Genomic DNA, 27,068 nt, shown 5'->3' with positions numbered 1-27,068 from the left:
AATATATAGCTGAATGGAAGAGACTGTCCTGAGTAGTTGAAATAAAGAGTAAATTTGATGAAGTAATGGTGTTACTCCTGAGTCTGACTGCTGTAAGAGAAATTTTATATGATACCCACCCTTATGAGACACTGCTTCTTGAATACATAATCTGACTTTCTGAACAGAGCTACCTTGCCAGTACTTCTACATTTTTCCTTTACCTTACCCACACTGGAAGGAGGAAAACTTCATTTTTCTTTTATCTTCAGTGACTCTAGAGGCAAAAAATTCCTTGATCATCGCTGATCCTAGTGCTGTACTTCATGAAATTTATATACAATTCCAGAAAGTGTGTTAGAAATTGACTTCAGAGAATCTATTAAACTTGCAAGCATATGGTTTGCAGAAATATGGGATATTAATTGTCATCCTTTTTCTACTGTTAGGAATTACACGTGTGTGTGTGTGTGTGTCTGAATTTATCATTTAGTTCATACAGAAGGTAGGGTCAACATTGACTAATCATGTAAAATATATACCTCAATCTACTTTTATTTTGAAGCATCTCAAGCTGGAGGAATATAAGATTACATGAACTTAGATCAAGAGTGGACCAGTGCTCTCTCCTTCCTTTTAAATGTGAATTCTAGACAGCAGAATTGATAACAACAGCTTTCTCATCCTGCCATTATGATCCTTTTTGGGTCATGTTATGTGTGTGTGTATGCATGTGCATGTGTGTATTTATATAAGTGTATATGCCACTGTTCTCAAATATATTTTTTCTGGCAGTACAGTGAAAGGGTGATTGGACAGAAAAAGTGTTCAAGAGCTTCTAATAGATTTCAACCCAGTCTGCCTGCTGCTCTGTTTTGCACTGAGTCAAGTATTTTTTTAAGCTGATAATTGAAAACCTATCTTGTTCTTACAGAATGGTTTTGCTGTTGTAAGGCCCCCAGGCCATCATGCTGAAGAATCAACAGCCATGTAAGTACCAGGGAATATTGCCCATCTTGGAGCACTAAGGTTACTGGCAATCACCTGCGTTGTGCATGTCTCTGAAGAACTGTAATTGTTAGCAGATGACTGAAAAGGCTTTCTAGGTACTCCCAGAAGCAGATTTATGGCCTCAGAGATCATATAGCATTTTTTAAAATGCTCTGAACATTATTTATAGCTGTTTTCCTGACTGATTTGCTTTCTTATTTCTGTTCTTCTCTATTCCACAGGGGATTCTGCTTTTTTAATTCGATTGCAATTACTGCCAAATACTTGAGAGACAAGCTAAATATAGGCAAGATATTGATTGTAGATCTGGTATGTATTCTTGGCAAGCATCGCACTTTCAGTGCATCTAGATGAAAGATAATGAATTTGTATTTATATGTTAGACTTTCCTGCTTTTAATACCTACAAGTAATAAAGGTGTGCATTTCCTCTGATTTTGGGAACTCATTAGAGCCAGGATGGCAGTACTGAAGCCATAAACATCTATGTTTCACTTTAATGGTGTTAACTGCAATTTAATGAGAAGAAGGCACAGATCAGGGCAACTTTTATGGTCCTTAAATGAATTGATACTTCCACCGTTAAAATAACCCTACAGAACCCAAGTTTACTTTTCCCTACAGAATACAAACTTTAAATAGTCAGATGTGCTTTAAAGAATGTTGTTGCTTTGGTAACCAAATTGGCCACTTCCCCCAGCTAGCAATGATTCGACTTGTTGTGTAACTTCGATATTATTAAACAAATCAACAGGTCATTCCCTCTAAGAAGTTTTCAAGTCATGTATGCCAGCTTTTGATGGTTCCCTGAAGGAAAGCTACGTGATTAAAAATCCACTTCATTGGATTAGTCTTGTATTTTAATAGAAGGCATTCTTACAAAACACTTAATATGTTTAACAAATGGATTATTTAAATGCAGATGACATTTGGCATGTTGTCTATATTATTTTCATGAATAATGAATTGGAGCTCTGCCTTGCACTTAAAGGATCAGCCCAATGCACAGCCCAAGGAAAGTTGAATGCTGATTTATGAGCACCATTTTTGTTTTCCTACAGTTCATGAGGAGGTGTAATAGGGTGTCTGACAAAGCATAGACAGGAAATGAACCCTGGCATCAAAACCTAACCTGTTACATCTGCACTTAATTAATTTTTGCAGGTGATAAAAGATTTAAAGACAAAATATGTTAAAGGGTTTTTGAAGTGCAGGGCTTAATAGTCTAAATCTTGTTCATATCTGCACTCATAATTAAATCTTATTGTGAAGTCATGGCCTTACCATCTAGCACTTTTGTTCAGTTAAACATGAGTACTGGCTGTTGAAGAGAAGCAGAGAAAGGGGGAGTGTGGGAGAAGGAATGGCAAGTGAAAAGTGAGTGGTAGAAGAAGTGTATGGGTAGGTTAGATATTCTTAGAATGTTTTTCAAATATTTCTCAGAGTGTTCTACTATCACTTAGGAACATAATTATAAACTGCAAGAAAACAGTATTTTTGAAAAATTCACCTCCGCTGTATGTTGTATCTGTTTGCTGTCTTGAATCTTACAGTTCATTGAGTTTTACTGCTGTAAATGCTGGCCAAAAGTGAACTCTATGTTTATTCTTGTTTTTTAATAAGAAGAGCCTATTCAAAGTTTGCATTTTGTGAAGGTTTTTAAGTCTTTTTGACTGTAAGTGTTACATTCACCTTGTCGGGAAAAGAAATCACTTCCATTTGACCTACTCAGCCAATAAGCGCTTAGGAATTCAGCTTCAATTTTGCAAGGCAAGGTTAAATGTGCAAATCATTACCTGTGCAAATGATTACCCGTGAAGCTGCCTATCCTTACCCAGGAAAGTAGATAGGGAATACTCAGCCTCTCTCTGACTCTATCCCATTGGCCAGAATAACTCAGCTGGTGAAAAGGGAGAAATATACGGCTGACACAGATTACTTCATTCCTGGAGCAGTTGCAGTCCAGTCCCTAGCCTGCTCCGTGGTCAGTGCAATGATGTACAAAAATTCACATGGAAAATTTCTTATGTATGCAAACTATGGATAAATCACAATCCAAACTGAATGAATGAACAAGTTAATAGCGATGTCTTTATGTCCACCAACAGAGAGTTTTGGGTATCTGAAGGAAAGAATGGAATTACAGATGTTAGACTTGAAATTAACATTTAAGGCTATATTTTGATAGAGACTAGCACAGCAGGACCCCATGCTGGTTGACAGCTATACATGTTGCTACAATGTAAATGTTAAAAAGTAATATTCAATCCCACACATTAAACTGTACTCTAGTTACATATTAAGTAGTAGTGTTCATATATAAATTCTTAACTTCTTAATTTTTAATCTTTCCTTCAATTTTTTCTACACTGAAAAAGAAGAGCTCTCTGTCAGCTTTTCTTTCCTCATCCCACCATTTGAATGAATCTCCATTTTTGAACTGACTTATATACTCTGAATACATTTGATCTACTAAGGGCAGAATCTGAACACATTTCCCACATGGTAACATCCGCAGTCTTAAACAACACATTCCTTTGTCTAACAAGAGAAGTCACTGCTCTTCAAAACAGAGTAACCCTTGGTGGAACTGAAGTTTAGACAAGAAAGCTAGGTTTGAGATTTGAATAATAATAATAAAAAAAGAGCTCTGTATGCCCATTTAATATTTTCACTCCCATTTGAAAACTGTTACAGCAATAATATATCTAAAGCCCCAAATATGCATGGAAAAGAAAGACTAATTAAAATCACAAAATAAAGTCCTATTATGTTTTTAGTCATAGTCTTTGCAGATCTATCTATATGGCCAACGTAGCTTCTCAGGTTGTTGTTGCAATCCTCATTCCAAGATCATCCATACTTGCATGTATGTTAGCATGATCTGGGTCTGTTTGGAGTAAACCAGTTAATTCTGTCACAGTTGAAGACTGGGTGGGATTGTGGGGTTAGCCTGTATGCCAGATTTTACTCCATTTGCCAGTCAGAGCCCTTTAACACTATGCTGGCTGCCTTCAAATCTCCAACACCCTCACACCAGCGTGTGCTCCCTTGCACCTCCAACATGTGTTACATTTAACCTTGGCATTAAGTCACAGTTGGGCTGTAACTTCATCCTCATGTTGTTTCAAGTACTTTCAACTGAGAAAAGAAAAGTAACCATTATAATATTACCCCACAGAGGTCCCAGAGGAGGTCCAAGTCAAGCACAATGCAGTACAAGTAAGATTCAATCAATGTAGAGAGTCCTGAACAACGTGGGTGAAAGTCATGGGCTACATCAGCTGGCAAAGAGCACAAGCAATGGGCAGTGCTTGCTGTGCCGTTGGCAATGTACACCTAACTTGAACCTTCCTGGAGTCTAGGCATCCTGAGGAAAAAGTGACCGTTGTTTCTTTGATACTAAATTTGATTCAGACCTCATAGCATTTGTAAAATAAATACAGTCTGAATGACAGTGTTGCCATTCAGAGTACTTTGTCCTCCTTCTGAATTCTCTCTTTAAATCAGAAATTTCAAAGAGATGGATTAAAGGAGGAGAATCAATAATATCTATAATTTTTCAGCTTCTTACAAATGCCAGTGGAGAAACTTACAAAAATACTCAGTTATCTTTTACTGAAAGACAAGTGGATTTTCCATTTTCACTTGTAAATTTTCTTGTGTGTCTAACCACATAGTACAATAGTAGAAATGTGAAAACAAAACTAAAAAAGAGGAAAAGTCCACATCATCAGCCTTTGTTATATAGATATACTGTCAGCATTTCTTTTTCAGTATTTTATTTAATGACAGAATTTCTTTTCACTGGTGTTATATAATGTTTGAAATATGGAGACGGGCCAAGGTCACTCCTTGATTGTGGAAGGCACCATCCTATCTGCCAGATGATTTAATAGCTAGTGAGATCATATTCCTATGTCTTCAACTGTTGCCGTCATGATTTTGCAAAAATGAAGTATGAAGTCCTTTCCGCATCTGGCATCTCTTTTGATGTGGATCTAACTGCTGAGGGACTGCTAACTGAACTGAATGTTTCAAGAAAGCCAATTTACTCAGCTGGTCACAGAGCCTTTGACCTCAATAGTGGAACTTGGCAAATCAATGAATACACTTATGTTTAGTGTTCTGTCAAGAATTGTGAAAAAGCTCTGTAAACCATAGATCCTTCTGCAAAATACTAGTTTGTAGTTTAAACATTAGTCTTTCTTCAGAGGCCAATGAGGCTAGTTAATTAAGCCTGAGGGGTTATGAACTGTTGGCAGTTAATAAGTCATAAAATTCCTCCATAAAACAGGATGCTAGATTCCATCACTGAGGCAAGGAGTACAAAGAGCCGGTGTATAAATATCTAATTGTACAAAAGGACTGGGATTTCTCAATGACTGCTCATCTGGAGTCTCCAGGGCACGCTCGCTATGGTTTCCTGATTTTTAGAAGCCAGTTTAAAAAATGAGTGCATTAAAGAGTAATTTGCCTGAAAGTTCAGGAAGTATGGGGTGGTGAAGGGAGGGGGAAAGGGAAAAACAAAAGGAGGGCAAGGGAGAGGGAGAGAAACAGAGAGAGAGAGAGGGGGTAAAAGAAAGCAGAACTGAGCTCTCTACACTGAGTTGGACATTATTACATTTGTCATCTGTTTTCTTTCTCCTTTAGGATGTTCACCATGGCAACGGTACACAGCAGGCTTTTTATGCTGACCCCAGCATCCTGTATGTTTCCCTCCATCGCTATGATGAAGGCAACTTCTTCCCCGGCAGTGGAGCCCCAAATGAGGTTAGGTTTATTTCTTTAGAGCCCCATTTTTATTTGTATCTTTCAGGTAATTGCGTTGCATGATTACCCCTAATTTTCTTGTCCTTCTCTGGTTCTTTAAATTACACCAGATTACCAAATTGTCCACTGGGAGCAGGGGACCAGTGGAGAACAAGTGCATAACCCAGAGCAGTCCTTGTCAAACAAGGCTGGGCTGATCTGACATGTTGTTTGATGTTTGTTTCTAAAGCACACTTGAGAATTTTTTCTTTTTTTTTTCTTTTTCCTTTCCCTCTCTCTTTTCCTCCTCCCTTTTCCTCCTCTTCACTCCTTTTGGCATTTTATTCCTATTTTTCAGGTTGGAAGTGGCCCTGGTGAAGGGTATAACATAAATATTGCTTGGACAGGTGGCTTGGATCCTCCTATGGGCGATGTTGAGTATCTCACAGCATTCAGGTTGGTACCTTTTTCTTTTAAAGTTATGAAATCTGGTTGTAGGACATAAGCACATGAGTAAGAGCTAATGTGATCTTGAAAGACAGGAGAATGACCCATGGTGAAACTAACTGAATCCGGGTATCCCAGTATATGAAAGCTTAGTAAATAATAAAAATGGATAATTTAATTGTTGTGATCATCCACTCGGAATCGACGAAAAAAAAAGTTTAATGATTTAATTGGTCACTCATTTTATCATTATTATATCATGCCAGTAAAATGACTTTGAGCTTGCTCACTTCTCTACCTATAAAATTTAAATGTAAACATTTATACAAGGCAGAAGAAAATTACTGTTCACGTTCGTGTTGATTGCAGGTACATGCAAGTAGAGCAGATAGAAAGCAATATGAAGTATGGTCCGAATCCAGCATTCCTCATTCACTTAAAAGTCTCATCATGATGCTCACAGATTTGGCCAATTGGCTTTTTCTATGAATTGCAGTAAAGTGTTATTTACTCAGAAGTAAATAATTGTGAAATGTGTCAGTAAGAATGATAGGAAATGTTGCATGCTGTATTTCTCTTTGCTTTCAATAGCTCATTCTAAATGAAATTTTATTCTTTCATAGGTGATGTGTCATAATCTTTAGTCTTATTTTCATGGGACCAGAGGAGATAAAACCAGTTTAAAACACACTACTTTCAGTAGTCCTGTCTTACATACACCATTTCCTTTCATGGTTAAGAAGTCCAGTGGAAGGGTTCGGTAGGCACTCACCTCTCAAGATTGGGCAAATGCTACGTGTTTGAAAAGAGGTTTCATTTAGTGAGAACTGATATGCAAGAAATCAATGAGACAACTAATGTGTATCTCAAATCACTTTAAAGACTTAATTTGAAGTAGTGCATTTACCTTATACAGCTTTTGACTATATTCTATTGAAAATACATCACAAAAAGTATAACACTTTTTTTTTTTTTCTGAAGCACTCCTGTGGAGTCCATGAGATAATATGCAGAGGATCTGACAAATAACACACGTGAATCCAGAGTCTAAGCCCTAGACACAGAAATGGCCTTACACATTCACAATATCACATTATTATTATTGTCGAAAAGGTTTTAATTTTATTGACAAGATTTGCCCGTATTTAAAAAGAGTCTAAACAAATAGTCAGTGGCAGGCTCCAAATTTTCTACACCTCAGTATTGCCTCAGCCTCTTTCCAAGATCTGTCTTATTCTTTGATGAGATTTTATGGGAGTTAGGGGACTGGATGGTTCAAATTACTGGTATTAGTGTCTGATATTAATATATCTGGTATGATCACCCCAAAATTCTTGGTTTGGATCCAACCTGTCCCAATAATCATATAGGTAATGTGGCCATCTAACGCTGCGGAGAATGGTGGTCCCAGCTTATTGAACAGACGACTCACATAACTGAGACTGCAACCATTATTAGTATCCCTGCTATCCTGACAACAAACACCTGGGCTTAATAATACCTTTTCAAATATGTACTTTGCAGTTCTAGTTTAAGGTACACTAGTAAACAGTTGGAGCCACTAATATTGCTGCTGTACCTATTGCTCTGCTTCAGAGTTAGAGGGAATTTCAATCTCTGTGCCTGAGCAAAGCAGCACTATTCAGGAAAATAAAATTCATGTAAGCTACTACACACTGACTAATCATTTACAGACACACCACTTAAATAAGTGCTTAATTATATATATTTTTTTTTTAATGCAGATAAATTCAAAGTAAAGTTTAGGATTTCCCTTTAAAAATTGCTGATGGTGCAAAATTTAATGCTGTTATTTTAAATGCATCCATTTAACCTTGCAACTAATGTTGTAATTAATGTGAAGGTTATACATTGTGTCAAATAGTTAAGCTCTTTTTTTTTTTTTTTTAAGAAATACAATGCTGTTGACTTATTACAATAGATACTGCTGTTTTCCTTTTCTCCAAAAGAGTAGGAACGACAGGAAATGTTTCCCTACACCCTAAGCACCTTTTTGTCTGGGCACAGTCTTTGTGCCCTCTGTAGTGCTTATTGATATGGATTTGGTATGATTGGTATGACAGTTCTGAGTGGGGATCAATGAAGCAAACTGCATGGAACTTCAAAGGGCGACCACAAAAATCTGTAAATTACATAAGATAGACCAGGTAGCTATTTTCTATGGATCTGGTCTGAATGGTAGGTAAATTTACAACTCCTAGCAAAGAGGCACTTAATCTGTGGACCAGAATCTATCCCTGCTGTTATCCAGAATGTCACACATGATGTAGCCTGTGTTCTCAGTTTGGCCAGGACAGAATTGTGAGACAGTAGTCAGGAAAGAGAGATCCACAGTTCAGTCGTTTAGCCATAGATAGAAAGGAAGGTACAGTCTGGGAGAAAATCAATAGAAATGTTGCTAGAAAAACCCAGCAAGTCAGCTGTTGTTCTGGAGTTTTGACCTGCAACAGGTCAGTCTTTAAGAAAATAAACAGTGAGTTTTGTAGATAGGAAAATGGCCTTGATTTTTTTTCAAATAAATTGATTTTAGAGACAGGGTTACAGAGAAGATCCTAACTAAGGGGTGGGGAAAAGGTCGGACATCCTCAATTTCAAGAGAAAAACAAGGGACAAAACGGAGACATTTTCTCTTTATACCTACTCCCTGGTAGACAGAGTGGTTATGCAGCATTCAATCCCTAGCAAAGGCAAGAGAGGGCGTTGGTGAAGGTCTTCTCCAAAATAACCAAGGTGTGAGTAAGTTTGCAGATGGGTGGAGCCTGTTTGGAGAGAAGCCAAGGCTTCCTGCTTTCGGACTGCCTCAAGAGCCTAATCCTTTGAGTTCTTAGGAACTGAGAAATTTGCATTAAAATCATCTAAAGGTCCCTAAGGGGTACACATAACCTTCACTTTCTCACCAGCAGAGCCCTAGTTTCTTCCTAGAATTGCACCAAGCTCATATTTGAAGTGTCAGCAACCTTGACACTAGGTAGCTCATTACTGCTTGATTGACTGCCAAATTTCACAGCTGAGATCCTTCTGAATGATAATGCCCACAGAAATAGAGACCAAGGCTTTTTTCTGCCTCTAGAGTTTTGCCCATAATCAGGTATTATATATGATGTTGTATTTGATATCAGGTATATTGTTCTTAGGCCAGAATCTATTTGTAGAACAGTACAAACATTTACATGCACACATACGTGTGGGTAGTTGAATATTAGTTATTTTCCACTGCATAAATCACTAGATAAATCTGTTTTAAGCAAATCTTGTTGGGACTGAATGAGATTCCACCTCACTCTTCCTCCAAACTGTCTGAGAAAATATTTCTATTTCTTGAGGAAAAAGCAACTTTCATGTATAAAAATGCAGAAAAGTTGAAGATGAGTTAGAGGCATAACACAGAATAATCACTTCAAAGGCATGCTGAATGAGTGGCTCCAGTGGAACTCTAGTGGGAAACAGGAAAAATTATGGTGCTGATTTGTGTCTGCCATTTTGATTTCAGTACTATATGAAGAGTTTTTACTGTATTTTTAAATTAACTCTTTCTAGTGCAAAATCAAATTTAAATGGCTCTAGCCAGTTTGAAGATGAAGACTGATCTTTCATATATAAAAGAGTATGTTTTCCCTTCCATTTCTTTTCCATTTCTACTAAGAAAATATGTTTGCTCATGTTAACTACAAGGAGGTAGTAGAAAATGTATGAGAGAAAAATTTCTGTAGAATGAAAAGGAAGCACAGTAATCAAATCACTATACCTTTTAATTTTGCCAGAAAAGTTTTGTTTGATGGATGTTTGTCATAGTTAAGCAACTGATCTAGCTACAAAAATCCTTGAAGGAATGTCCTTTTTCTAAAGGGCAGGCATCTCTTCTTTTCCCCTACGATAACAAAAAAGCGCAGCTCTTTTCCATTATTTTCAAGGCCTGATGTATTTTTGCCTCTAGAGAGTTTTGTTTCATCATTTACTTCCACCTATTCAGGTTAAATTTTCTTTAATCTCTCTGAAAGCAATAGAAGATGGTGGCTATTTTCTAAGAAGATGATTCTACATTCGAGTTTACGAGGATGTAATCCGCTCTCTTCTGCCAACAGTTATAGAAAAAATAAGAGCAATGGTCAAATACTAATGTCTAAATAATTATTTTCATAAGCTCCACATTATACCAGATGTGCTCAGTAAAGGAGGCAGCAGACAGCGGCTCAGGTCTGTGTCATACATGCGCACATATACATGTATGTACTTGGAGTTTACAGAGGACAGGAGGGATGTGTTTCCATAGAGAGAACATAGAAGACACAGGAGGCAGCAGAAACAAATATGAGTGTTCAGAAGAGTGAGGGAGAAGCAAGAGACAGACGGAAACTGGGGTGTGCCTTCCAACCGCTTTGCACTGCTTTTATTCAACAAAGGAGCTGTAAATTTAGCTTAACCAGCCAGTATGCTCTGGCTGCTTTGCTCTACTCCGGAGTAGCATAAAACAGCCACAGCATATCAATGAACCTGGCCATAAAAGCTTACATAAAATGAAACGTGTGTGTGTGTGTTTCTTGGGATGATTAGAAATAGCTCATGATAATATTATCTTTGAGTTCAATTTTTAGCAGTCACATGTATGATTTTAATTTAAGAAGGTGAGCAAATTCAAAAGACATAGGTGGCATTAAGGCAGAGTTAAGGATGAACTATATCCATGATTTAATTTAAAATACAGCACAAAACTTATAATCAACCCAAAATAATAATTTTAAACAAAGAGAATTCAAAATTAAAATCATACTTGAAACCACATATGATAAAGTGTAAGAATGAAAGAAAATGAAGGTGTGCAGAAAATCTTCACTCTGTCTTACAGCTCCCAGTGCTTGTTTTGGGAGAAAATAAATGTTTAAAACCCTCTGTATTCTAATCTCTGATCAAAAATATTAAGATATATTCATTGTAGTCTTGTGGCCTCACAGGACATAGTTAAGGTTATTTGAGAGATCTCATTGATGTATACCAACCCTTTTTTTTGGTCTTATTTTCATATTTCCTGATCTGATGACATTTAATTTTGACATTTCAAATGAAAAACTTTGTAAATGTATTTTTGTTGTTTTTCAGATACATTCTCCTTGTTGACTCTATTTCAGCATAGGTACTGACTATGAATTTTTTTGACTTCTTAAGTTACAATTTCATACATAAGCCCTAAAAAGAACACTCAGAGAAAATATTGCTGTTTTCTTTATGCTTTTTCATGTAAATATACATAGATAGTATATATTTGTATATATTAATTTAATTTTCCTGTAAATTTTATTTTTATTACTTTTTGTTCACTAAGGATTTGGAGATAACAACTTTAATAAGTTTTGTGTATCCTGTTGGTATTGAGTTTCACAGTCTTAAGTATGTGTGTCTGAAAAACAAAAATTCTTTGTTTTAGCTCAAATCACTAGCCTTCCACTTTTGTTAAACACCCATTTGTTCATGTACTACACGTGTAGATGAAGTGCACATTCTCGCCTATCCATATTTATTATTTTAAATGCATTTGCATTATCTGTGTCATGTTATTTCCTATTTTTCTTCTCTCAAAATACAGTATTTCTGGTCTTTTCAATCTCTCTTCATTTAGAAATGTATCCAGTTGCCAAATCATTTTAATTGCTTATCTCTGAAGCTCTGCTTTTTTCTAGAAATGAGCTAAATATACCACATGAGGGCGAACCATTGATTTCTATTATTTTGAATATTATTATGGCTTTCTTTGACATCACTGTTCTGCAATATTGTATAACTCTCTGAGTAGAAACCTTGGTTTCTGATAAACATAGCAAAAGAATATAGGAGACAAAAATCAACATTTTTCCTAGCTGTACCTAACTATTTACAGTGAGTCATAGAACAATGGTATATTGTGGTAATGTTTAATGAATTCCACCAAGAATAGCTTTTGAGAAAAAAATCATTTTAAACAATAATTCTAAATACCCATAACTTAATGCTATTAATTTTTATGGCTGTAATGTCCAGAGGCTGCTGCTGAGGCTGTATTATGCTAGACTGGGTCTAAAAATATGGTAAGACTCAGTTTCTGATTCAAATGTGAAGAGATAAAAAGACAAAAGTGTGGGAAAGGAAATAAAAAAGCCAAATTAGCTGCTCAGCCTCATGAGTCAATAAAAGAACAAGAAGTAGACAGAACTAACATCTTCAGAACTTTAATCTATTGTGTTATCAGTGAACTCCATTGGCAATAGCCTCAGACTAGCAAAATGCCATGTTTATTTTTACTAATGGAAACAAATTATTTATGTCTTAATATTTTGCTTTACAATAACTGGTAAAGATTATCCCAGCTATTGTTGTCTCTCTTATCTATTTGCTGACAGCAATGTATTCAGCATTTCACTGTATAAGGAGGAAGGCAGAATCTCTGAGTCATATGTATGAGAGGCAGATAATGATTTACCCAAATGTAGATGGACATTATTGAGAGTGCTAGTTATCCACAATCCTTCTGCATTGTCTTGGGCATAGTACTGCTTTTATGAAGAAAAATATAGCTGAACAGAACACAGTCATGGAAGCTCTAAGAAATCTATACGATGGTTTCTCTATGGATGTATATAGTTTGCTTTCAGTCACCCACAGCATTCTGCAGAGTCGTAAGTTACAGTTTCAATCAGTTTTTCATTTCTGATTTTGTCCACTTATTCCAAGTGTCTTTAAAAGATGAGCATTTCAACCAGAGATGTCTTTCTTTTCCCTTCTGCCATAGAAAATGGCTTAGGAGAATTCAAAGAAAGGTACGCCAAATAGCTATAAAAAGATAACAAGAGTGCCTGAGCAGTTCCTTTTGAAGAAGTTTGAAGAAGGTAGAAGTTTGCTTGGAATAATATTTTTTGAATCTGCTTAGAGTGTAAGTTTTATAGGTAAATATTCAATAGTCCTGAGGGTTTGTGGCTTTTGAATATTTTTTTGAGTGTGGTGCGGTTTTTTTGTAATAATGGTAAATTTTCATGCTTTTTTCTTGTTTCTTGACAAATGGTCTGAGCATTTAGATGATTATTATTGTGGGGATAAGGACACAGTCCTTAGGAAATGGAGAAGGAGAGTTAAAAGCATTTGAAGCACTGGTATAAACAGCTTTTCAACATTTTGTTATACTTCAAAGTTCACCATAAAACTAAAACTGGCAACACTGTTTATAACCTGCGACCTCTTGTTCTTCCTACTTGTTTACTTTTATTTGGAAAATCTAACTTCTTCTCACCAAACTACCCTAAATTTTCACCTTTACTGGACCAGGATTTTTAAAACTGTATATGACGCTCCTTTCATTCACTGGAACTACAGAAACGAAACCTTTCATTACAGAAATTAATTAGTGTCGGCTTACTTTTCTACAAATGCACAGTTTCTTTTATTGACATGGCAGAGTAGGGGGTAGAGGAGAAAGGATAATAAAATATGGCATGTGTCAGGTTTATGTGGTTCAGGTTAAAAACTATTTGATTAAAACCCCAAGCCATACATGGTCTGTAGTTTCAAAGTACGGAAAAGGACCTGAGCTCTTTTCCAATATAACCATTTTCCAATTTTTGTCAAGCCAGAAAGATGAAAGAATAGAGGTCTATGGATAAAGAATTGCCATATTGTCAAATACTTTGATGGAAAGGTGAGAAATATCACCAGAAACATCCTGGAAGAAGTTAAACAGCAGCAAGAGTACAGAAGATATTTTTATCCTAAAAGTCAAAATATCTGCGGCATTTGGATGGAGATAAATTTCAGGTCTGAATTAAAAGTCCTACAGCAACACTGAGCAATTGTGTAGATGTCCAGCCCCAATTTAAATTTTGTTGCTTTATAATAACTTTTGAGAACTACACTGTAGCCTGTAAAAAATATCCACATGTTCTCTGCTGGAACAGCTCCAGACTGTAACAGAACCACTAGATTGCACCCTGGTGCTTTATGTATTGTTTAATTGTTTTCCTTTGGTGGATATTTTTATTAAAAGCCCATTATCCAGAATCAGACAGAAGTGTTGTTTCAAGAACAGCAGAAACAGAGGCCTTTCAGCCACACAGTTCTTATTCATGCTTTCCTTAGCCAGCTTAGCTAATGAGACCTCCACTATTCTTCTTTTAATACTTAAAGAAGAAAAAGAAATGGGAGTTTTTATTTTGCTCCTTTCAAACATAAGCAGGATTGCAAAGAAGTATTGTGAGGTTCTGTGTGTGCTCACGCACCTGTGTCTCAGTGTAAGTTTGTGTGGGTACCTCCAGGGCATGCCTAGATGTTCTCATGCTTTTGCACCAATAACTCCTTGGAGATATTTTTTAATCCTAATGATTTTGTGTACCTGTGCTACACTTTGCCCATAAAGTAACTGAATGAAAGGAACAAGTCTTTTTCATAGAAAATATATTCTAGCAAATAAAGCTCCAGTAATTCTGAAGAAAAATAGAAAAACCTGGCAAGAGTCAGATTTTGAAATCCTGAATTATGCTGAATAGCACTGTGCTCAGTGCTGTGAGATCTTATGAGGTTTCTTGTTACTGGATGTTGTTGGAGCCCCAACTCTCAGTATTTTATTACTTTTTAAAGTCAGCTTTTAGTCTTGTGGAGAGATGTTTGAAACTATGAAAACACAAATGTCTCAAAAATAGATATCTAATGAAAAAGTTCAGGGAGGTCTATGACTCATGATTATGTGGTATTAGCAGTACTGCTTGGGCCACCAGTAATCCCATTAAATCAATGCAGCTTCTTGAAGAATAAGTTGTTACCCAGTGTGAGGGAATCCATCAGACTTCAAACTCCTAGACATTAGTTGTTTCTTCAGTGTAAGAAAAATGCTCAGTCGTAGAGTGACTTACCATGTTTGGCATATTTGTATATTTTTTCATGCAAAGTGGGGTTTTTGTCCTGTGATCACATATACTAGCATCAGGATTTAGAAGTAAATCGATCATTTGTGTCATTAGCTAATGCAGGTCTCAGTTCTGCATGGCTAAGTTGTAGTGTTGTTACTTACACGAAATAATAGCTTCTTGCAAAAGTCATTGTAAAAAGAGTTTGTGAAAGCAGAGACTCTTCACCAAGTAAATGTGGCAGGATTTGATCTTAGATGCTGTGACTACATTTAACCTAATTAAGCAATCAAATCTTTAAGTTTATATACAAGCACTTTCATGAGTTGTTATGCCTTGAAACACAATAAGCTTTCGAAGTATTTCATTAGCTGATTCATATGCTTACCTACCACAAGCGTTCTAGTCATATTTGTATCAGGTCTTAAAATAAAGTTACCAAAATTATTAATTTGTAAAAAATTCCTGAAAAATGAAACCAAACAAATTACAGCACAGTATAAACCAGGTTGAAAATGGCTATGTCTGGGATGCATTTCTCCTATGTCATGCATATCAGATGATATAAGGTGGAGGGCTGAAGGGAAGATGCAGCTTATTTCGTTCTTTTCTCCCTGTCAGTAAATTGACTGGTCTCTGCTGCTTTCTCCCTCCTGTGCAGGGTGTGCATTACTAAGTAGAGATGACTAAAGACAGCAGTTCCAGTAAGCAGCAACTGTCCGTGGTTTTGACATGTGATTTTCTTCTACACTGGAACAAAACAAAAACTATTTGAAAGTTTCCAAGAAAACAAATAAGTGTGTGTTTCAGACCCTTTCATGACAATGTTCATCTCTAGCCTCATAGTGAGGACATCACTCTAGGAAGCAAAAAAAACTTAAGTGAAAAATCCCATCCCTGAATGATTGAAAACAATTTCTTGTCCCCCATTTTTGCAAATCAGGGACTTGAACCTGACCTCGTCACATCTGAAGTTAGTGCCTTTGCTGTCAGACTATTCGGAACGTTTTTTTTCCCCCTCACTCTTAAAATAAGTCTCCCTCTGAAAAATATCAGTGTGATGCACATCTACAAAATGATTAGGTTTTGGTAAAAGGGTATATTTCTTTAAAAAGTTACAGTTCTAATCCTGCATTATTACGCTGACGGGAGAGTGGGGGCTAATTACCTCCTTATCCAATCCAACCCTCTTACCTCTCCAATCAAGTTGTGTACAGATTAAGAAAGTACTGCTGTTAAACCTCTGCAAGTGTTTCAATTCCTGTGTCACAGGAACTTCTCACTCCTCATGCTTTATTAACATCTGCTTCACTACCTATGTGATGAACTCTCTATGGAAACTGATTCCCCTTGAATCTGAAAATGACAATTTATTATCTGCTCATTTACCTCATTTTGTTCTACAAAGAAAAAGTATTTCAAAAGGTTGCCCATCTTTTTCAATATAATTCTTGTTAGAAACTGCAAGCAAAGCCAACAAAAGAAATGCAGAGTTGTAACAGCTTAAAGGCTCTGTAATTTCCAACTGATCAAGAAGGCAGTGATTTCATTCTCACTCTGTACCATCAGATGGGCCACTGCTAAGAAGTAATAGCTGCCCCTGAAAGTGAAAACATGCAATGGATGAGTGTTCTTGAGTTAATTTTGACTTGCTGTGTCAAGCTCAGTCATTGGCCCCTATGTAAAAAATCACTGAACATACCAGAAATTTTTATGTTGTCTTTTGTGGTCTTGCAAAGCAAATTTAAGAACTTCAAAGTATTGGAAATACTTTTCCAATAGTACCAAACTGTAGAAATAATTTTCCGATATTGAAAATACTCCCCCCGCCCTTTTCCTTTCACATTTCTCTCTTGGAGTCACAATTTGACCACTCACCAAATTCTTCACAGCAGCCCTAGCTCCCCTTTTCCTCCTACAGCTCTGTCCTATGCCTCTGATGACAAAGCTGCTCCTCATCTGTTCTTCTTCTCAAACTCTTTTGCTTGGCACCAAGGCCTCATTCTTTTTCATCTTCTGATCTACCTGGGACACAAGCTTTTCTCTTCCCTTATTCATCTATTTAACCTCTCATTCCCTTCACAAGAAGCTCTAGTCCCTTGTGATACAATCATGTTTCATTGAAAAGAAAAGGTGCTGTTAAGCTCTCTCTATCATCCTCTCTCCTTTCTCCCTCTCTATCCCCAAGACCACTGTGTGTGCAGATTGCTGTCTGTCCTCTAGTTCAGTTTTAGACCTTCTCCAAAATCGCATCTCAGACTTCCTTTCCTCTGAAACCATTCTTAGCATAAACACCTCCTAGCCCAAAGTTCAGAGTCTATATTTCACCCTCATTTTCCTTAGCCTGTACGTAATCCACTTTTATGGGCCCTGATGATCTTTGTCTTGAAAATCCATCCTTCCCTGGCTTCCATGCTTGGTAGTCCCTGGTCTCCACCCAGCATTTCAAGTAGCTCCTTTAACTTGTCTTTTGGAAGAATCAACATTTTCCGCCTTGAGCTTTCTTCATTGATTCCATGGCATTCTGCTTTTGGTCTTGGTCCCTTCTCCTTGTTCTTTGTGTCTGTCTAGAGGACAGTTCATCCACAATGCAAATTCAATTATTGTTTGTCAGCCAATTACTTCTCTGTTGTAAGTATATCTCCTCTGTGCACCATGAAAATTTATAGTAACTTTATGATACACTAATTGAGGAAATCTGCCTTTAGTTCAAGCTCAACCTTACCAAACTTTTACCCCCAAACCATTCCTACTGCCACTCTCTATAGGCAAAACCTTGTCTGTCACTCAGACAAGTTCTTGTGTTACCTTTGACCTTCTCTGTTGGAAGTCAGAACCCAGCAATGTCGAAATTTTGCAAATTCTTTCTGTAGCATGCCTGTGAAATACAGAATATGCCATTCCGACCAGCTGAAGTGATTTCTAAGCTTCTGCCATTTTGTTTATTATTGCAATGGCATTCTCAGAATGCTCCTATGAATTTCATTTTCCAAATCATGATACCAGCTACAGGTTTTCTGCTTTTTCTGGTGATAATGTTCATACTTATAGGGTATTCTCATAAACAGTTACAAAACTACTTCATTAGCTTGAAATCTTTTATTACATTTCTGTTTTGTTATATTGCCTCCCACAAAACTGGACAGTAGTTAAATTCCTATATTGCTAAGATTGCTTCTAATCTTCTAGCTTGTATAGCTTCTGCCTGTAGTTCCCCAAGTCCCCATAGAGTATATAGATGGGAGCTATCTTTTTATTCCTTCTTTGCAGTGTCTTATGCAGTGCAGTTTAGGTTCATGACAGTACCTCCAATGCATTGTACTAATATAAATTTGTTTGTTATTATTAAGGATAATAGTAAGATGTAAGGAGTTAAAAGGTTAATTTGGGAGATGTTGTAAGTTGTTCCTCTCCCCATCATGTTGCATGAGAGGTACACACCCTCAATATTGGTGACAGTGGCTGCATGTGAGACATGGGGTCATACGAGCTGGTGTACCGGCTGGGACCAAGGCTAGAACCTGGCTAGAATCAGGACCTCTAATCTGATGCAAAAGCGGATGTCTTCCCAGGGCTTGAAAGAGGGAGATGGAGGGATTGAGTCCTCTAGCACAGATTAAAGACATGGAGTTCTTTGTCTTTTACGCAAATTTGAATGATCAGAATTTATTTGGGACATGGTGACACAGACCTGTATTCTGGAACTGTTCTTTGACAACTGAGACATATGGGTATGCTACTGGGAGGATTGACTCCTTCCCCAAACAGGCTTTGGAAGTGTGATCCACCCTCTGTCCACCCGTCTCAGGAGCACAGATATCGCTCAGTATCACTTAGGCAGTGTCTATGATCTCATTAAGCCCATGAGCATACGTATCTTGTTGACATCTGAGGAAACATGATGATTATCAACAAAATGTAGGGCCTGCTGTACACTGTATCACTTCAAACACAATAAGGTTATTAAGGCTTAATTACATAAGAAACAGTATACATGTTTTGCAAGCTTGTAGAATGTCATTTGTAGAAGTTAAGCAAGATATAAGAGTTTCCTAAGTTTCTATTACAGTTTTATTTCCAGCAGTATTCTTTGACAAACTAAATAAATTACTGCATGTATTGGACCTCTGAGGCTTGGGGCAAAGAATGGAAAAATTATTTACAAAAGCTTGAAAATATTTAATCACTAGAGGCAGGGGGCAACTGTGTTTTAATTAGCAGTTCCTCAGGCCATTGGCTGGCTGGAGGCTTTCTCAAACAACCACACAAACGCACTGAATAGCTGTTTGCCAGCCTTAGGGTCAGGCCTGAGATGAAACAGATAAGATAATTGGCTCTAATGAAATCCAGAAGGACTTGGCTTTCTTGTTTGAGCTTGGATTTGAAAAGTGCGTGTGGAAGTGAGGCTTAATTCAAACCAGTCCTGAACTAGGCCCGTTTTTCAGTGACTTTGATATTGTTTGAAGTTCTGAAAGTGTTCGCCACACCACTAGCCTGCTGGGCTGGGCCTCCCCGGTCACCTTAATTACTGAGCTTTATTGCTGACTTTACTACACAGGAAAGGAGCCATTATATGTTCCATCAACATCAGCTCTCCTCAGATTGGAGGAAAGGGCAGGGTGAAAGGCCACTGTAGGAAGGCAAAAACTTCACTTTGAGGTAGTCAGATCATTTACCCGTGTTAAATTTCACTGTGCTATGTGTGTACATTCCTCACAACACAGAAGCCCAATTTCCATTTTTTTTTTTTAGCAAGTGATTACTTTTCAAAACATTTTGTTTGTGTCTGATTAGCAGAAGGGGACATTTATTCTTAGAGGTGGAAAGAAGGCAAATTGTAACAAACGCCTAATTAATCATCACAGGGGAAAGAAATCTAGTTAAAATCTGTAATAAAGAGAAATTGTTCTTAATGCTTCTTTGAAGTGGGAATAAGTGAGGAAACCCCTATGGTGTGTTTGCAGACCTGACACCCTACAGAACCGACTCCTTACAGCCAGCCTGATATCTTGAGGGTAACTTGTAACGTGCTCTCCAAACCCAGAAAGGCTCCTGTGAAATACTGTAAGGGCAAGCAACAACTGAGGTATTTTAGCAATGTTAGTTGTGAGTTATTCTCTTCAGGATAATTACTTTCAGAGTTTGGTCCTAATCTCTTTAGCTGCTCCAGCTGGTGGTGCTGCTGGAAAAAAAGAAGCTGAACTTGTGTGCATGAATGGGTTTTCAGATCTAGACGCTCTATAGCAGGAGGGACGTCTCTCAGGCTTCAGGATCCACTGTCTGGGGCCACTGAGGTCCCTGGGAAGACTGCTATTGGGAAATCTGGGATAGATCTTGTAAATGCTTAGACGTGTGGCTGAATATATTTACATGTTAACTTATTATTAAGTCAATCAGGCTACTAGCCTGAATAAAGTTACACGTGTGCATTTATGTTTGCAGGATTGGGCCTCCCGAGAGTAATGAAAGTGTATAGTATTGGCCAGTTTGGGCCAGATCCCATATTACCAACACTAGCACATAATAAAAGAAATATTGATGAATATTACTTTCTAGTGGGACTGAAACTGTGAAGTTCAGATCAAGATACACAAATGTTTTTTCCATGAACTCGGGAGGAAAATTAGAAAAGACTGAAAAATCAGTTCTGTTGCTGTCTATTGTGTGAGCATTTTATTTTGTTTTTTATTTCCTTTGTGGGTTTTTTTTTTTTCATAGAGCTAATATTTCTGTTTTTCTTAAAAGCTTGAAAATGTCTGGGATTCCTTCATAAAAATTAGCAATCTCACAAAGATACATTCTTCAGAGTATTCAGCTCTTTCCTTAAGGCAACACTTTTTCACAAAGAAGGCTTCTGTAATTTGAGATAGTTCCACCTTATGTTGTTTTGCAAATAATACATATGATATAATGCAAATTTTATGTATGTATAGCTGAAGATTTTTTAACACAAAGGACTCCTATTTAAGAAGCCTGAAGGCTTCTTGTTTTTATTCCCTTTCATATAGCCTGTCATTTTAACATGTTTTATGTTAGTAGAATGGCAAATTGGTTATACGCTTTAAAGGGAAGCAGCAGGTTTTAATATTTTTATCAACACTTTGTGAAATTTTAACCTGTTAAACTCATAGCCAGCATCACAGGGAGCTGGTTATGTCTTGATGCGTATTTTATTAGCACTAATGAATCTCTCTCTGAGCTGAGAAAATGTCTTTTGAAATAATCATAATTCATTACAATTATCAGAAAACAATGATTTCCCTTCTAATACAAAAGGTTGTTTTGTGAGAAAATAGCTGTGTAGGTGTCATAGCGTGAGAGTGAGAGAGTTCCTATAAGCAATGTTTCCAGATGGGCAGATGTTCTGCTCATTATTAAACAAAAGATTTTGTTTGCTCTCATTTTTTATAACTAAATAACAAGACACAAGCCTCCATTTTGATACCATGCTTCCTAAGAGGTAGTTTGGGCTATCAATGTTGTAAATCATAATCCTTGTCTGACTGTACTTTCAGCTACATTCACATTTTGTAGAGGCTAATGTGATTTAGAGGAGCATATGATGATATAATAATATTATAGTATATCAGAAAAGATTTATTGAGTAGGAGAAGTGAGATTATATAATCAATTAGTGATTTAATTCATACCTTGCACATACGCCTGATGATCTCTTCAATAGAAGGAATAGGATTAGAAAATCTACTGGTGATTTAATTTGACCTTTGCACATCTGTCTGCAAACTTTATAGTGTAAAGTTAAGCTTAGGTGGGTGGTGTAAGTCAAGCAGGGGATAGTGACTGAGGAAGAATTTTATTGCAGGAAAAAATTCCCTGGATGCTTAAACCACTTATTTCCAAGGTCTCCAACAATGTTTTTAAGGTAGCACAATGCTTATTACTAAAAAAGGTCTTTTTTTATGTGGGGAGCTGAGGGCTACAGGTTCATAATTTCCACCTTACTTACCAATGCTTGTAAATCTGCAATTTAATAAAGGAAGTTTTGCAAAAATATCCATAAAGTAGCCATTATCTGATGTAATGGTGTTGTGTTGTGTATTTTCAAAACACTGTAGAGACCACACAGCAAATCACTGGCTGAACCAGAATAAATATTGGGCTTCATTACTTTCACTAATGCTGTGAAATTCCTGCATCTTTAAACTGACAGATCTAAAAAAATGACCATTAGATGTCATCTTTCTATGTATCCGTCTACTCTCCTGTTAAAAGTTTCAGTAGAAAATCCATCTGCTTTCCTGTTAAAATTTGAAGGTAGATTTTGATTCTGCTTTTCATTATTCTTCCTTTGTATCATTTTAGAATGTGTAAAGAGGAGGTAAATTGAACCACTTGGGTTCAGTAAGTCACTTTTAGATGCAGTGACCACGACATATGTTTTGGCAGCACTGCATTCTGTTGTTCATTACATGTTTTTTTACACTCTTTGACAACAACAGGGTAACTGGAAGATAAATGCCATAAAGAACATTTAATTGGATGCTGGATGCTTTACCTGTTTATATAATTATAGATTGTTTTCAGGCATCCTTTACCCTGGTAAAGAATAGTGAAAGAGTTAGTAAGGACATCACCTACCTAAGGTATATACACGTGGCTTTTTGGCTGTGACTTTTCATTGCTGTACTCAGTAACAACAGTGGGAATAATTCACGGCAGAGAACTGTCACAGAGGATGCCAGAGGTACGTAATTCTTTTGACTGAGGAATTCAACTGGGATACATTTCTCATATCATGGCATATGCTATATTCTTATAGATTACTTTTGTGTGATGTGGGAGATCAAAGGATTGTACTTTTGTTTCCGTGACTACAATAAAATTTAAAAGAATAACCTTGAATATCACATAAAACAAATGGGAGCTAATACAATTTGGAGAAAGAACAATTGGAGAAAAAATGAGGATAGCATGCTTCTTTATTGTTCTTGGTTGTAGTGTGAAGTATTGCACCTGGAAGTATTGCACCTGCTTTTTTACAAGGTTAGATTTAGGATTAAGAAAAAACAGGGAGTGCTTTTAGTTGCATATTTTCTCCTAATAGCTCTGTTTCCTTAATTTAATTCATAAATACAGTATTCCAAAATAACTACAGTGATTGATAGTGCTGTAATAAAACACTGGAAAATACACACAAATTCTGTGCTTCTTTAAAAATTTAAAAGACTTCCCATTGTACTCTATTTATTATTGTGCTTAAAACATTTTTAGCACATTTAGTGAAATTCTATTCTAATTGTAACATGAAGCATTACTTTGAATTTGCAGTCAATCCTATCTTAGATGTCTTAAAAAACGGACTTATAATTCACACATCCTGAGTTAAAAAGCAAGTAATTTTTTATTTAATGGAAGCTATTGTGTAACTGCAGTTTCATACTATTTGTGGCATATTAGGTTGTGTAAGGATTGTGGAATTAACAAAGTGCTAAGTCCTCTATCACCCACGCTGCTTATGAATGCTATTATTCTTAGTAAAATCCAGATAATTATCATTATAAATTATTATAACAGTATTAGCTGCCCAGATCAGACTATGATTTTTGCGCTGAAAAAGCAGCGATGTACAAACCATTGAGAGGAAACAGAAGGTTCAGCCTGCTGTGTAGAAACAATTTGTATTAGTACCCTAAAGGAAAATGTGGAAAGCAGCCATACCTTTTCAGATCCTAGTTGAAAAATTTGATTATACAGATGTGATTCACTTCCTTACGTCCTTTCTGCTTTGAACACAGAGAGAGGTGACTTTATATTTGGAAAAAAGAAGCTTGAGTTCCTCTGCTCTCTACCCAGGAGACCTTCTCTGCCCCTGTACCTTAAGACTGGATGGAGAACAGCATTAACAGAAGGCTTCCTAGAAGGGTTTCTCTGCTGGAGCTTTTAGCTTGATTTACTTAATAAGTAAGAATTGAAGAAGTTGTGATTTTTGGCTTCTTATTTCACACTAGGTTATGGTTAAAAACTAGAGTATAACAGAGGCAAATTCAGGCTCAAATTCAGAAATCCAGCCATGTCCCTGCAATGTAGGTGTCTGCATGTGAGCAAGGTGTCTCAGTTCCCATTGTGGAGCTCTGGGTGACACAGTCAGCCGAACTGAGAGACCTGCGTGACTCACCCTTAAGCAGGGATTTACACTGGTTGTTCGATTAACTTCCTAGACTTCACTGTCTGTACCAACTAGGACCTTGATTCAGTTCTCAAAAACGTACAAGTCCAGTGCCACATGAAATACGCTGGAGGAGCTGAGGTTTACTGCTGTGGCTGACAGCTATAGCACAGGGTCTCTGGGAAATTGTGCCCTTTTGGAGAGTCAGCAGGTGGCTAGGACGGGTTCCCCTGCATCCCAAAAGCTGCTGGATATCTTCATGTAGGTAACTGAACTGAATCCTCTGTCTCCATGAAATATAATGAGAGTTTAGACCCTCAGCTACAGACTCCTACAGTGTACAGTTAGGTGTCCACATCTGGATTCGGATACCATTCCTGGTTAAATTCATCTCTATTCTTGGTAATGGTTATTTACATACTTCTGGGAAAATTCAGTTAACCATGATTTCATCCAAGCCATTTCATCTAAGCCAGTGTCTCAGCATATGCCTATACTTCTATACCTGCAAAGAAAGTGTAGGTATGTTCAATCCAACTTTAACATACCCGTGAAATTCCTGAAGAAGTAATTCTTGTGAACCACCTGTGCTAATTGGTTTTGTCTTTACTGCACGGTGTCAAAATGTAAACACACACACTAGTAGTTTATGTCTGTCTCCAAGATAATCTTTCAGGCTGGAAGAAGCTTTAAAGGGGCTAATATACTGCGCTGATATAAATTACCTTTTCTTAGCAATATGAAATAACCTGTACAAAACCAAGTCCCTCTGGCAAAAGTTTTTCAGTATCCACGCTGACTCATTTTAAAGCTAGCACAGACATCTTTGCATCTTGCTGCAGTGTGCAGTGTAGTCATATCCCTAGGCAAGGTATACGCTTCAGTTTATTGATATAGTAAGTAAGGGGGAGGTTTGCCACTTCGGTTGTACACTTTTGTTATACCCTTGTACTGCACCCTCCGTAGCCAATATTGTTGGCTGCACTTAGACCAAAATACATGAGAGCAATAACCTGGGATGAGGTTGTACTTTAGTCAGGTTGTACTGTATACTCCTGAAGGGACTACCTCTCAACAGTGACCCTTTCCAGAAATTTAGAGCTGATAATATTTATGAGAGTTCAGAGTAGTTGAAACATTGGTTAGAGATCTTTTAAATAGCTAAATTTCAACACATTCCCTAAGGAGCTGAGATGGACATCATTTAAGACCTGTCAGAGGAAGATCATGCCTTAATTGTACTTCACTGTACTATAAAAAATGAGACCTCTCCACTAGATTTAAGAGCCTGTGGTATTGTGATCTGTGTGAAATCTTAGGGGAACTCATCTGGGATCTTACAGTGTGTATGAAATAAGCTTGTGTCACTAACAAAGGTAGAAATAGTCACATAAATGTGATGGTTTCTGTAATTGATCTTTTCTAAAAGTATCGCCAACTTGACAGGGAGCATCTTTTCAGTGTGATTTATTCTGTAATACAGTACACTCCAGTGGCTGCCTTCTAAAAATGCTGTCTTGAATATCTGCTTATAAATAGAGCAGCTCCAAATCACTCAGGTTCGTGACTCCAGCATTTCATTGAAAGATGAATACTGCTTTGGCTGTAGAACAGGTGCCAGCTTTCAGAATAGAGCCTCTCCGAAAGCGTGAAGGACTGGTCACCTCTTTCAGGAGCAAACCTTACTCTGACAGGGCTCCACACTAGCACCTCAGCTTTAAAAATTTTCGTAGTCTTTAAAAGAGAGTACGATATGTCATGGAGTGTGGAATAACATGGAGTAACACTACTACTTTTATTTTATAAAATCCAAATCAGCCAACTTCTTCTGTCACTTGCCTTTTTGCCATTCAGTGGAGAACAGTGCTGTCAACAGCGGGACGATCCTTTCTCCAGTCTCTGTTTCAAACCTTTCACAGTTTTCACAATCACAGAAAAGAGATAGGGACTCTGTAATTAAGGCAACATGCAAGCTACCTCTCTAAACTTCATTTGTAACCTCTGGAAACTTGTAGAAGTCTCTGGAGTTTCCAGAAGTTTCCTCCACAGCAGGACACTAATTTGTAGTGGTTTTCCTCCGCTGACACTGGGAAGAGCAAGAACCTTACTGTTTGTCCCCCCTTGGGGGAGTGCTTGAAAATATTCCCTTGGACAGCATGAGGAGAAGGGCAGAGTTTGAGGAATGAAAGCTTTGACTGATACAGATCTCTGTTGGGGGAGTGCTTGAAAATATTCCCTTGGACAGCATGAGGAGAAGGGCAGAGTTTGAGGAATGAAAGCTTTGACTGATACAGATCTCACAAGTTGGCACAAGGGCAGAGGTGGTAAGTCCCAGAAGATAAATAGAGCTTTCCTACTTGAGGGGTGTTTACTTGGAGGAGGTGCCTTTTACTGTAAATGGGAGCTGTCCCAAGGAAATGGGACACATGGCACAGCTGGACTTCACTGAAGCTGGCAGTTCAGTTAAGTGTCCAGCCAGCATTCCCAAGCCTGAGACATAGAAATGTGTAGGTAATTCTGTGAATTATGCACCAATGCACCCTTTAAATGATGGACCTGATGCTGAGGTGATGACCTTGTCTAAGTCCCTTTGGCATTGCATCTCTGGACTTCTGTCACAGGGGACTGCACTGGAGAGATCACAAGGTAAAGAGCACCAACATGAGAAACTAGCGAAGGCCCCAGGAGTGAGACTATATGCGCACTTCTGGAAGGTCAGTACTTTACTGTACAGTTTTGAACATTTGTGAAAAGTTGTTCTTTATTAAGAAAGAAAAAAAATAGTTTCAAGCTGGAAGTTTCTGACTGAATTCAACTTAAGGATTAATGATTACCCATAATCATCAATGGCTAGATTACGGCTTTAGAACAGGG

The 27,068-nt window shown here is 37.3% G+C and overlaps 1 protein-coding gene across 2 annotated transcripts in view; it reads left to right on the top strand.

Annotated features, from left to right (window-relative positions):
• Positions 1-27,068, top strand: part of HDAC9 (histone deacetylase 9) — a 460,761-nt gene that overhangs the window by 358,538 nt on the left and 75,155 nt on the right. For both annotated transcript variants that reach the window (XM_009282056.2, XM_019472795.1), the window contains 4 exons: positions 914-969; positions 1,212-1,299; positions 5,643-5,762; positions 6,100-6,197. In XM_009282056.2, coding sequence (XP_009280331.1) covers positions 914-969; positions 1,212-1,299; positions 5,643-5,762; positions 6,100-6,197 — 362 coding nt within the window. The remainder of the gene's footprint in view (positions 1-913; positions 970-1,211; positions 1,300-5,642; positions 5,763-6,099; positions 6,198-27,068) is intronic.

This window comes from Aptenodytes forsteri, unplaced genomic scaffold (genome assembly GCF_000699145.1).
Source record: "Aptenodytes forsteri isolate BGI_AS27 unplaced genomic scaffold, ASM69914v1 Scaffold164, whole genome shotgun sequence".
Classification (NCBI taxonomy): domain Eukaryota; kingdom Metazoa; phylum Chordata; class Aves; order Sphenisciformes; family Spheniscidae; genus Aptenodytes; species Aptenodytes forsteri.
The sequence above is the reverse complement of the archived record's forward strand: the minus strand, read 5'-3'. Positions and strand labels throughout refer to the sequence as shown.